General features: G+C 39.3%; 3 protein-coding genes and 1 pseudogene across 3 annotated transcripts in view; 1 reads left to right on the top strand and 3 right to left on the bottom strand.

Moving 5' to 3' along the window:
- On the bottom strand, positions 1 to 9,616 carry LOC120872977 (zinc finger protein 664-like; the record flags this gene model as incomplete). Its single annotated transcript, XM_040253733.1, has 2 exons — positions 9,603 to 9,616; positions 1 to 1,997 (listed from the first exon to the last, which is right to left on the bottom strand). A coding segment is annotated over exon 2 (1,317 nt), but the record flags the coding sequence as incomplete, so codon positions are not given.
- Positions 1 to 12,794, bottom strand: part of LOC120871946 (zinc finger protein 420-like) — a 719,570-nt gene that overhangs the window by 125,841 nt on the left and 580,935 nt on the right. The gene's annotated exons all lie outside the window — the stretch shown is intronic.
- Positions 5,954 to 11,617, bottom strand: LOC120872058 (zinc finger protein 677-like). Its single transcript, XM_040252211.1, has 2 exons — positions 11,532 to 11,617; positions 5,954 to 6,295 (listed from the first exon to the last, which is right to left on the bottom strand). The coding sequence occupies exons 1-2, from the start codon at positions 11,544 to 11,546 to the stop codon at positions 6,059 to 6,061; spliced, it is 252 nt and encodes an 83-aa protein (XP_040108145.1). The 5' UTR covers positions 11,547 to 11,617; the 3' UTR covers positions 5,954 to 6,058.
- Positions 7,130 to 8,133, top strand: LOC120872050 (annotated as a pseudogene).

The raw sequence follows: 12,794 nt of genomic DNA, 5'->3' as shown, positions 1-12,794 counted from the left end.
GTAAGGTTTCTCTCCAGTATGAACTGTCTGATGACTTAAAAGGGTTGTCTTTAGACGAAAGGTCTTGCCACACTCATCACATTTGTAAGGTTTCTCACCAGTATGAACTGTCTGATGACTGAAAAGGCTTGACTTTACACGAAAGGCCGTGCCACACTCTCCACATTTGTAAGGTTTTTCTCCAGTATGAACTGTCTGATGACTTAAAAGGCTTGACTTTACACGAAAGGCCTTGCCACACTCATCACATTTGTAAGGTTTCTCACCAGTATGAACTGTCTGATGACTGAAAAGGATTGACTTTTCACGAAAGGCCTTGCCACACTTATCACATTTGAAAGGTTTCTTTCCAGTATGAACTGTCTGATGCCTTAAAAGGGTTGACTTTTCACGAAAGGCCTTGCCACACTCATCACATTTGTAAGGTTTCTCTCCAGTATGAACCGTCTGATGACGAGCAAGCTTTGAATTTTGGCCGAAGACTTTGTCACATATATCACATTTAAATAATTTCTTTCCTGTATGTATTTTCTTATGTCTACTGAGGTTTGAGCTCCAAGTAAAGGCCTTGCCACACTCATCACATTTGTAACGTTTCTCTCCAGTATGAACCCTCTGATGACGAGCAAGGTTTGAATTTTGGCTGAAGACTTTGTCACATATATCACATTTAAATAATTTTTTTCCTGTATGAATTTTCTTATGTCTCCTGAGGTCTGAGCTGTGAGTAAAGGCCTTGCCACAATCATCACATTTGTAAGGTTTTTCCCTCTGTGCTTTGAGTTCTTGTGTTATTCCTGAAGGATTCATAAAATCATTCCCATGTATATTAGAAACACTGGTTTGGATACAAGGAGGAATTCTTTGAAGTGGTGAAAATGAGAAACTGTTGTTGACAGAACTCTCAACTTCATTATATTCAGAAATTATTCCACAAGTTTGAAGTATCTGCAGTTTATCCTGAAAGTTAAATCCAAACCTCTTTCCAAAGGGCTTGATGCCTGCATCCTTTCTATCATGCGAATCTCTTCCATCAGGCGCATTTCCATTAAAACTTACAGGTGTCCCTTTGTAATTTCTTTTGTCATCTTTCCCCTGACACTCAAAGTCACACATATTTTCCTGACTTTCCCAAAGATGAAAATGTTTGATTTCACAGCTTTCAGATCTTCCCAGCATCAATGTTTGGAATGTTTCTAGTTTATCACTGTTTGCTTTGCGTTGTAAATGCTTGATCACATGTGTAGGAAAGATATCTACAAGATAAAAATAATCATAGGTATTCTGCTCACAATAATTCAAAAGTAAATGTTTCATGTTGAATATATATTACACGAAAAGTAATGCTTACATCGACTTATAAACACCACAGTGATCACCTTTAGTATTTAGAAACACTAAAGGAATAGAATTCTTAACTTAAGAAAGCATAACATAAATTCACCATTAAGGTAGCCTAGTTTTAAAAACCATATGCTAAACCCACTCACATTGGGCAATCTTATGCCAACTCTCAAAAACAGAGTGTTTTTCTACCAGGACCCTTAGGAATGTATCGATCAACAGTTGCTCTCAAATTGAAAGGAAAAATATTACACTATCATTGTATTCTGCAAACTTACAGTACATAAATAAATTCTAAACAATATATTATATATTGTAACAGTAAATAATCCAAAACCAAGCTTACCCAATTAATAATTAACTATTCATAATTGGTTGTTTACAATTGAAAACAAATCAGAAAATGAAGAATATGACTAAAACAATTTTTTGAAACAACAGTTTTCTAAATCTGCTATAGAACTACATACCCAAAAAGAAAAGGCATTTTACAATGTTAACAAGTAGTATGTCAGCTGTATTGCAGAATACATGCTAAAAGACCATCAACTGTAAATGACACATAAATTAAGATGTAAAATACTCTCCAGTTTTCTAACAGCCAATAAACAATGCAATCCCCACCTATGTTGTTGTTGCTCAGTCCTGTTTGCCTTTTTGCGACCCTGTGGACGGTAGTGCACCGGACTCCTCTATCCATGGGATTTCCCAGGCAAGAACAGTGGAGTGGGTTGCCACTTCCTTCTCCATGGCATCTTCCTGACGCAGGGATCAAACCTGCATCTTCTGCATTAGAAGGTGAATTCTTGACCACTGAGCCACCAAGGTAAGCTAATCTCTGCTGCTGCTACTGCTAAGTCACTTCAGTCATGTCCGACTCTGTGCGACCCCATAGACGGCAGCCCACTAGGCTCCTCTGTCCCTGGGATTCTCCAAGCAAGAATACTGGAGTGGGTTGCCATTTGCTTCTCCAATGCATGAAAGTGAAAAGGAAAAGTGAAGTCGCTCAGTCTCTTAGCGACCCCATGGACTGCAGCCTACCAGGCTCCTCCATCCATGGGATTTTCCAGGCGGGATTTCCCAGGCAAAAATAGTGGAGTGGGTTGCCATTTCCTTCTCCAGCAGATCTTCCTGACCCAGGGACTGAACCAGGGTCTCCTGCATTGTAGGCAGATGGCTTTATCGTCTGAGCCACCAGGGAAATGATATGATGATGGCACAAAACAGAAAGACACATCAGTAGAACAGGACAGAAAACCCAGAAATAAACCAATTTACTTAGAGTCAATTATTCTATATAAAAAGGAGGAAAGAATATAGAATGAAGAAGTCTCTTTAATAAGTGATGCTGGGATAAATGGATAGTTACATGAAAAAGAATGAAATTACAACATTCTCTAACACCACATAAAAAAGTAAACTCAAAATGTGTTAAACCTCTAAATCCAAGACCAGATACTATAAAATTCATAGTGGAAAACAAATGCAAAACACTGACATAAATGTCAGCAAAATTTTTTTGAATCTATCTCTTAGAGTCATGGTAATAAAAGCAAATTCAAACAAATGAGACCTAATTAAATTTAAAACCTTTCTGCAAAGCAAAGGAAAACAAAAAAAGAAAAAAATTCAACTTTTGGACTAGGAGACTATATATGCAAATGATGCTACCTATAAGGGATTTATTTCCAAAATATACCAACAGTTCATACAGCTTAATATCAAAACAAACAAACAACCCAATCAAAAACTGGGCAGAAGATCGAAACAGATACTTCTCCAAAGGAGACAAACAGATGGCCAACAGTCACCTGAAAAGATGTTTGATGTCTCTACTTAGGAGAGAAATGCAAATCAAAACCACAAAAATGTTATCACCTCACACTGGTCAGAATGACCACCATCAAGCAGTCTACAAACAATAAATGCTTGAGAGGGTGTGGAGAAAAGAGAACCCTCCTACACTATTGGAAGGAACATAAATTGGTACTGCCACTTTGGAGAATAGCATGGAGGTTCCATAAAGAACTAAAAATAGAGCTATCACATGAACCAGCAATGCCAATCCTGGGCATATATCCAGAAAGGATGAAAACTAATTCAAAATGATACATGCACCCCAATGTTTTTAGCAGCACTATACCAGCCACAACATGGCAGCAACCTAAATGTTCACTGACAGACAAAGGGATAAAGAATATGTGGTACATATATACAAGGGAATATTGTGAAGTGAAAGTAGCTCAGCCGTGTCCAGCTCTTTAAGACTCCATGACCTGCAGCCTACCAGACTCCCCTGTCCATGAAATTCTCCAGGCAAGAACACTGGAGTGGGTTGCCACCTCCACAGCATAAAACACAATGAAGTAATGCCTTTTGCAGCAGTATAGACAGACTTAGCAATTATTCTAAGTGAAATCAGACAGAGAAAGACAAGTACCATAGGATATTATATGTTGAACTGAAATAAATGATACAAATGCACTTAATTCACAAAATAAACTCACCAGCATAAAAAACAAACTTATGATTACCAAAGGGGATAGTACAGGATGGTGATGGGGGCAGGAAAGGGAGAGATAAATTAGGAGTCTGAATATTTACAAACTAATGTATACACAAAATAGATAAACAATAAGAACCTACCATATAGCTCAGGGAACTATATTGAATATCTTGTAAACTGCTGTATACCTGAAACACAACATTGTAAATTAACTATACTTAAAAAGTGGAGAAGGAAATGGCAACCCACTCCAGTATTCTTGCCTGGAGAATCCCAGGGACAGAGGAGCCTGGTGGGCTGCCGTCTGTGGGGTCGCACAGAGTCAGACACGACTGACACGACTTAGCAGCACAAGCAGCAGCATACCTAAAAAGAATGGTTAAAACAAAAACAAAAACATCTCTTGCAGAGATGGGTGTAAAAACTACTAAATGGGGGAACCAGTCCATGAAACAAGACATGTTGAAAAAACTGAATACCCACCAGCAAAAGAATTTACTTGGAACATTTTCTTACATTACAGACAAAAACGAACTCAAAATGGTTCAAAGACCTAAACCTAAGTTTCACATGTATAAAAGTCCTAGAGGTAAACGTGCAGGAAATGTTTCTGGAAATTGGATCCAGAAATTATTTACCAGATATAACACCAAAAGCACAGGCCACAAAATAAAACCAGATATTAATAAATTGAACTATATCAAAATTATAAATTACTCTGCATTAAAGTGCACTGAGTTTGAAAAGACAATAACAGTAAAAGAGAAAATATGTGGAAAACACACATCTGATAGTAAGTGAATACAAAGAATATATAAAGAATTGTTAAGAGGGACTGAGCACCAGTTCCACCATAAGGACCATTCCCAATCAACCATCCAGCGCATTGCAAATACAAAAGAGAAACACTAACAGTAACACAGAAATTTGAACTCAATGATAAAATAAAAAAATACCTACAACGCACAGAACAACAGTACAGCCAATAGCCCCACAGATATGAGAATGTGAACTTGGACAAAGTTGTCCTGGGATAAATTCCCATACAATTTACAGAGGCTAAAATATATGGTCCTTGATATACATCAACAACACTGTCATGGTGCCCTGGACAGACTCTCCAAAGCCAGAAAATAACCTGGAAAGATGTATCAGGCTCTCGTGATACTTTCTCTTTCATCATCCTAGAACATACTGACCACTCTACTGGATAGCTTCAAGCGGTGACTTTGTACAGAGCAAGAAAATAACATTAGGGATAGTGTGTCCATCACAGTCTTCTGTTACCTAGTAAATCCACTCCACAGAGACTCACCAGAGGCTGCCAATTAAACATAGGTGGATTATCACAGCAAGGAAACCAGATAAAATTTCAGACCCTCAGGAATATATTTCAAAGAGATTGAAGAGGTAAAATGATACAAAGTAAGGAGAATGGAACATCAGGAACAGCTGACATTCCCAGACTGGGTAGAGCAGCACAAGAGTAAAACTAATACAACATAAAGGTCAGACATTACAGCATCTTGAGATGGGACCATGCGCTCGACCTACAGATGGCAAGCTCAGAGCCTGCGAGATTCACATATGCTCCCCTCGTAGGATCCAGGATCAAAAAGACAATCTCTCTACCCAGTCTTACATTTCCCTAAGTAACAACCACAGAGGATCCAATCCACCAACTTGTCCCACTCCTAAACAGAAAGAAAACAGCCCTTTTGAGACACTCGTTTTTCTTTATATGTTGTATTTTTGGCTACTTTTACATCACTCCCCACTGTCCAGAGCTTTTTCTCAGGCTCCAATGTGGAGATAATATTCAGATCAGACACAGAAATTCTGGGACTCCCCTAGTGATCCAGTGGTTAAGACTCTGCATTCCACTGCAGGGGGTGCAGGTTTGATCCTTAGTCAGAGAACTAAGATCCCACATGCAGAATGGTGCAGCCAAAAAAAAGTAATCAAGCAAGTGAAAACAAACAAATGGATATTCAGCATTAGCAGAAGAAAGAAATCTAAAGTGCTGTGTATTTTTTTAAACATTGAGCAAAAGTCAAAAGAAAGAAAATAGGAAATCGGGTTTTTTGGTATTTTCTTTTAACATTTGCCAGTGAGCTTTGTACACAATTAAGCTCTGGGACAACCTCAGATGTGACATGAAACAGACACAGCATCTGAAGAGGGTCAGTTTAACCTTGTGAAGCTGTGTCACACCCGAGTCACCGGAACTCTCAGATGAAAGACATCAGGGCCTCCCAAGGGGCACACAGGGAAAATGCAGATACCCAAGGGCAGCTCTGGAAGGAAGTCATCCTCACCGAGGGAGAGCAGGTTTCTGTAGGTCTCCAGCATCACGTCCCTGTACAAGGCCCTCTGAGCAGGATCCAGGAATTCCCACTCCTCCTGAGTGAATTCAATGGCCACATCCTCAGAGGTCAGTCGTTCCTGAAATGAAACCACATGTCACCAAAAGAGTCATGAAAAGTTCTCATTTTCATGCAAAAGAGAAAGGGTGGTAAGGGGTACGGATTGACTTGGTTGAAGTATGTGTTCTAACAGATCCATGCAGGGGTATCTGGAGAAATTATGCATCTCTAATTTTAATTTCTTATGCTTTTTCCTAAGACCTTATGAGATCCTCCAATTAATATGGGTTTTTTATCACTGTTCAAAATCCATGAAATATATGAAAATAAAGCTCAACACTGTTTTGGCTATACAGAAGTGTCAGATATTATGTTCTACCCAGTGAGTGCAACTCATTATCTAGATGAGGTACAGCATGAGTGGTGTCTTCAGAGATGACAAAGTCCACAGCACTTTTAATGCAAAGGCCAAAATTTTCAGGTATGATGTTGATAACAGCAGCAAGGACCAAAAGTGTCTGAAGGCTTCCTGTTGCTCTAAATTACTGTAGTATTACTCTAAACATTAAATAAGTACTTTACAGGCAAGAACCTGTCATCAATAGAATAGCTCATTAAAGAACGCTCTGTTCCCATCTTAGAGAAGAAAACCTGTGTCACAGACACTCTGAGAAACTTGACTCAGATCAAGAAGGTAAGAAATGTTACATGAAGCACCTGAACTCAGAAGCTTGGGCTCAGCAACTGAAGCTTAAGCATCTAACAGTAAAGTAATACAAAGAACATTACAAGTCCTTTGACAGAGGGCTCCTAAAGAAAACTTGAAAGAAGTCCAAGGTGAGCCTCTTCCCTGCCCCTCTGTCTTCTCTGCAGGGGTAGCAGCTCTCAGGCCTCGGGCCTTCATTCCTTGAACATGGACGCCTGTGACAAATTAGTCTCTACCCCCTCCCTGATCAGGAGAACCTCCCCACTGTTGAGTGATCACTGTCCACAGAGGTGGTGAAGGACTGGAGACACTGACTGATGAGAGCCACAGCAGCTTGGCAGCCCCAGGTCCCTGGACCATCTCACTTATTCCTAGCCACAGCTTACAAACCAGAGCCATTTCAAGGGACTCTGACACAGCAGCCAAGTTCCCTGGAGCTGGAGCTGCCACAGAAGGGGTGGCTGGCTCTGGGGCTGGAAGTGGGACTGTGTTCGGGAGCTTCATCACTATTATGCCAGGAACCCTTCTCTGAAACAGTAGCTCTTCTACACCACGGGCTTGGCCCTCTCAAAGGCCATGGGGCTCTTTTGCCTGATGGTGGTCTAGCTCATCTTCTTCACGATGTGAAGGAGCTCTTTCCACCTCCCATAGTTCTTTCTCCTGTGTCTGCCCTGTATATTCCCTTTCCTGTAACTTCCCAGGCAGCCTGGGTTAAGTGTGGGCTCAGGGTTTGACAGAAGGAAAACAAATAAATATTGTATTAATATGAAAAAGAAAAAAGTGCAAGGTGAACAATGTGGAATGGCATGAAAGGTCATTATACACGTGGATACAGAAACACAACTGTTAGTAATTTACTACTTAAAACACTAACAGGATTGTTTAGAAAATTTCAATGCCACAGATTACACTGATAACATAATTTCAACTGAAAAAAAAAGGTGATATGTAGTTTTTAAATCATGATGTCTTCTATCTAAACCATAAACTTGCACATGCATGCATGCTTATCTATAAAAAATTAACTGACATGAGAGGATTCGTCTTTTGACAGATTTTTTTGGACAATTTTATATCATCCTTTTATTCACATGTGTTTCAGCATCTTTCAGATGATAAAAATGTATCCTTTGTACTCAGCTGAGTTTGTCAACAGGATTCTATACTAGGCTACCAAAAGAAAACTGGTAAAAACATTAAAAAAAAAAGAATACTTGAACTCAATTCATAATAAAATTACCATATACAAAGATACAAATATAATTTTATCCATTTAGATTTACATAGCAAGGCATTAACAGAAGCCAAAGACTTTCTTTGCTTTTTTTTTCCATTAACAAAACAGTCATTTGAAATTAGAAGAGTCATTAGATTATGACCCAAAGAAATCATCACAATAGCAAAGTAAAAAAACTTCTTGGAGAATTAAAAATCATGGCAAAAAATAATATGGAAAAAATATAGTTATTAAGCAAGACTATCTCAAGAAACATCATGATAGGAAGGAAATATTCAATACATTTCTTCTGAAATTACAGTGGCATGAAAGGAGCTGTCCAGGGTGCCTGTCTTTCACCACCATACGATGCACAGGAGCAGGGGCCACTAGAAGAACTAACAGGAAGAAAAAACCAGGGCAAGAGACAGTTTGTCAGAGAGTTGAAACAGGTAGTACTCACAAAACTAAGGACATGGAAAGGTGAAAAGTGAAAGGATGGAAAAAGACAGTCCATCCTAAAGAGAGCAGGGGAGACTGCTATATCAAACAAAATAAACTAAAGAAAAAAAAAGTGCAATGAGATAAATATTGTATAATGATAAATAACGGTCAATTTACCAAAAAGCTGTAACAAGTAAAAATATATATATACATCTAACATTAGATATCTCAGAAAAATGAAGCAAACATTGAACAGGCATGTACAGATCACACGGCCCAACAAAAGCAGAAAACACATGTATCTCAAGGACACAGAAAACATTCTCTATGAGAGACCACATGTTAGGCCAAAATTAACCATTTTAAGAGACTGATACTATAAAGTATCTTCCCTAACAACAACGAAATAAACACAAGAAAAAAAGAAAATTCCTCAGATGTGGACATTAAACTATGCACTCTTACACCACAAATGGGTCTAAGAAAAAAATCACGTGGAAATTTTTAAATACATGGATGAAAATGAAAAGACAACATTACAAAATTTATAGCACAGAACACTGTACTAAAAGGAAAGTCTGAACTGTTAAATGCTTACAGTAAAAAAAAAAGATCTGAAATCTGAAATCTATTTTTAGACCTCTAGGAAGCAGAAAACAGAAAACAAACTAAACTCAAGTTTAGCAGAAGGAAACATGTAAATAAGAAAGATTAAACCAGAGATACAATAGAAAGTAGAAAAATATAAAAATCAACAAACCAAGAGTGGATGTTTTGAAAAAACTGTATAGGAAAACCCCCACCTTGACTAAGGAAAACAGAAAAAAAGATTCAAATAACTAAAAACAGATATGAAACAGGAGTGATTACAACTGAGGTCAAAAAGATAAGGAAGTACTATGACTGATAATGCCTATAAATGACAGAATATAGGAGATACTGGCAAATTCTCAGAAACATACAAACTATTTTACTTATTAAGAAATAAAAAAATTGAGAAGTGTTGAAAGTGATAGCCACTCAGTCGTGTCTGACTCTTTGTGACCTCATGGACTGTAGCGCACAAGGCTCTTCTGTCCATGGAATATCTCCAGACAAGAATACCGGACTAGAGAGCCATTCCTTTCTCCAAGGACTCTTCTAACCCAGGGATAGCACCTGGGTCTCCCACACTGCAGGCAGATTCTTTATTATTTGAGCCATCAGGGAAGCCCATTTTAACTAGAGAGATTTAAAAAGTAGTCAGAAACCTCTAAGAAAAATACACGACCAAATTCTACCAAACATTTACAGAAGAATTACCACTAATCCTGCTAATTCTATGGAGCAAGCACAGTTCTAATAGTTTGCTGATTTCCCAAAGACACAAGAAAGGAAAACTAAAAACCAATACCCCTGATGAATACTGATGCAAAATTAAAATACTTGCAAACCAACTTCAACACATATTAAAAAGAACTGGGGAAACAGACACAGATAACAGATGAAGGTGGGAGGGAAGGAAGGAGAGAGTGAGATGTATGGAGAGAGTAACATCGAAACTTACATTACCATATATAGAGAGCCAATGCGAATTTGCTGACTGACTCAGGGACTCAAACAGGGGCTCTCTACCAACCTACAGGGGTTGGATAGGGAGGAAGATGGGAGGGAGGGGCCATCTGTATACCTATGGCTGATTCATGCTGGTGTTTGGCAGAAAATAACAACTTCTGTAAAGCAATTATCCTTCCATTAAAATAATTTTAAAAAAATAAATAAAAAGATCTGACACCATGACCAAGTGGATTTTATTCATATAAGGCAAAGAGAAGTCAACATACAAAAATTGATTAATATGACACACTACATTGACAGATTAAAGGAGGAAAAAAAAAAAACAGGATCAACTCAATGCAGAAAAAAACCATTCGACAACAATTTGACAACTTTTCAAGATGGAACACTCAACAAACTACAGACAATAAATTATACCAACATCAACATAATAAATTCCATTATGAAAAGAGCACAGCAATGGGGAAAGAATGAAAGCTTTTCCTCTGAGGTCAAGAAGAAGGCGGCAAGGATGCACACTCTGCACTGCAGTTCAACAAATCACTGAAACCCTTAGAGCAATTAGATGAGAAAAAGAAATCAAAGGTCCCCAAATTGAAAAAGAAGTAAATGTATCTTCTTTCCCACATGACAAAGTTTCATCAATATAAATCATAAAGATTACAAAAGAAACATGCTATATCAAAACAGATTCTTTAATAACCACTAAAAGGGTCAATCAACCAATTAACTCACTATCAAAATTGCCATGACAATCATTGTAGAAGCAGAATAAAACATGGTGAAAGTCAAAGAACTATACAAAGAGCAAACAGCAAAACTCTTGAAGAAGGAAGATGGAGGTCTTTCTATTTCAACACCTATTACAAGGTAATCAAGGTGATGTGGTACTGGTATAAAAACAGACAAACCAACTGAACAGAACACCGTACTCAGAAATAATTCTTTGTATATATGTAAGGTATATTCACAAGGATGTCAAGATACACAAAAGGGAAAGGACAGGCTCAATTGATCTGATTCCCAGATTTTACCAGCTATTGTGCATACTAACACCTGACTTCCACATGCAGGTTCCTTACCCTGGTAGACAGAGCAGACAGCGCATCCAGATAGGCCCTAAGCAATCCCCGCTGCCCAATAGCACTGAGACCCCATATCCAACCCGTGGGTGAGAAGTCCTGCCCAAGACGGTGTCCAGGGGAGCCTCCTCACAAGGGCCAGGTCACCGGGTCATGGGGAGATGGGACCTAAGTGGAGACGACAGGCCCTGAGGGAAGGCCCCGGGTGAGTGTGCATGTACAGGAGTCACACAGGACACTCCAGAGTCAGACACGATTAGCGAGTCCAGAGAAGGGCATTTCAGGAAGGACAGACTAAATATGACCTTACCTGAGAAAGAGCCATGCCTCACTCCTTTTCTTTCCTCTTCCTTAACTTCAGGGCTTCCTCAGGCAACACAAGTCGTCTTCAGAGGTCTATCATGGAAGTTGAAAACATGCTGTTTAATGCTTACAGTCAACATATCCCCTTCCTGAGCCCCAACCATACACACACAGGGAAGCCCTCACCATGAGGAACACACAGTCCCTTGTGGCCACTGTCTCAGCAGAGACTCAGGACAGTCAACTTCCACAGAGAGATCAACATGGGACTTTCCCACACTTTCCCTCAGATGACACTCTCCTCCTGATGAGGCCTTATGTACACAGCAGCAGGAGGCACCTCCACTGACCAGACAATCTCCTTCAGGTCACACAGCAGGCCCTGATCCATCCCCACTGAGAACAGAGCACCCCCTCCTCAGCCCAGATCTCAGCCCTCAGGACTGCGAGGACACAAGAGTCCTGGTGTTCAGTGAGGGATCCAGACTGGAGTCAACTGGGCCATCTTAAACATTCTCGAGCTGTGGACCAACACAAACTACCTGAAGGGGAATCTCTGGTCAGAGGGTACAAAACATGTGTGTTGGGAGCCATGTTAGGCATTACTGACAAAATGGAGGCACGGCCCCAACCCCCTCTCCTTGTCCCACAGACACGGACCCGGGATGATGGAGTTAGGTCTTGTGATTCTGACTTGTTTTTTCCTTTCCTCGGTTGAGTTGACTGAAAAGAATGTTAAGGTGTTTATTGCCCTTGAGAGCAGCATGAGAAGGCACAAAGCATTCTGCGGTTGTTCCCAGAGAATAATCCATAAAGTTAACCATTGACATTTGTTCAAGGATCTTTACAAGAGTGTTCAAGTATGAGCACGTAGGCCGCAGCTTGAGGCCATGGGAAGGACTGTCATCTGAGACCTATTTGTGAGGGAAATGTTTATGGCAATGGAAACTTGCCAAATTTAGGGTTTAGGAATAATTAAGAATACTTAGAAGCTAAAAATTTAAGGAATGTGGTAGTGCTAGCATGTTTTACTATAGCTTATACAGATTATGAATTTCAGAGATATTAATAGCTAGAAGCCTTTTTAGGAGATAGCTTAAGATGCTAGGGGCAAACAGGATTTAGAAAGATAAGAAATAAACAGGAATGTGGTTTGCAGCCTAGACATAAGCATGAGTTACAATGTAATCACAAGTTAAAGTAAACAGGATTCTGAGAGAATCACTGAAGCAGAAACTCTGTTTGAAGGGCAAAAATGTTTTATGAAGAC

The sequence above is a fragment of the Oryx dammah genome, unplaced genomic scaffold (assembly GCF_014754425.2).
Source record: "Oryx dammah isolate SB20612 unplaced genomic scaffold, SCBI_Odam_1.1 HiC_scaffold_13, whole genome shotgun sequence".
Taxonomy (NCBI): domain Eukaryota; kingdom Metazoa; phylum Chordata; class Mammalia; order Artiodactyla; family Bovidae; genus Oryx; species Oryx dammah.
Note: the sequence above shows the minus strand (reverse complement) of the source record. Positions and strands in the feature narration are given on the sequence as shown.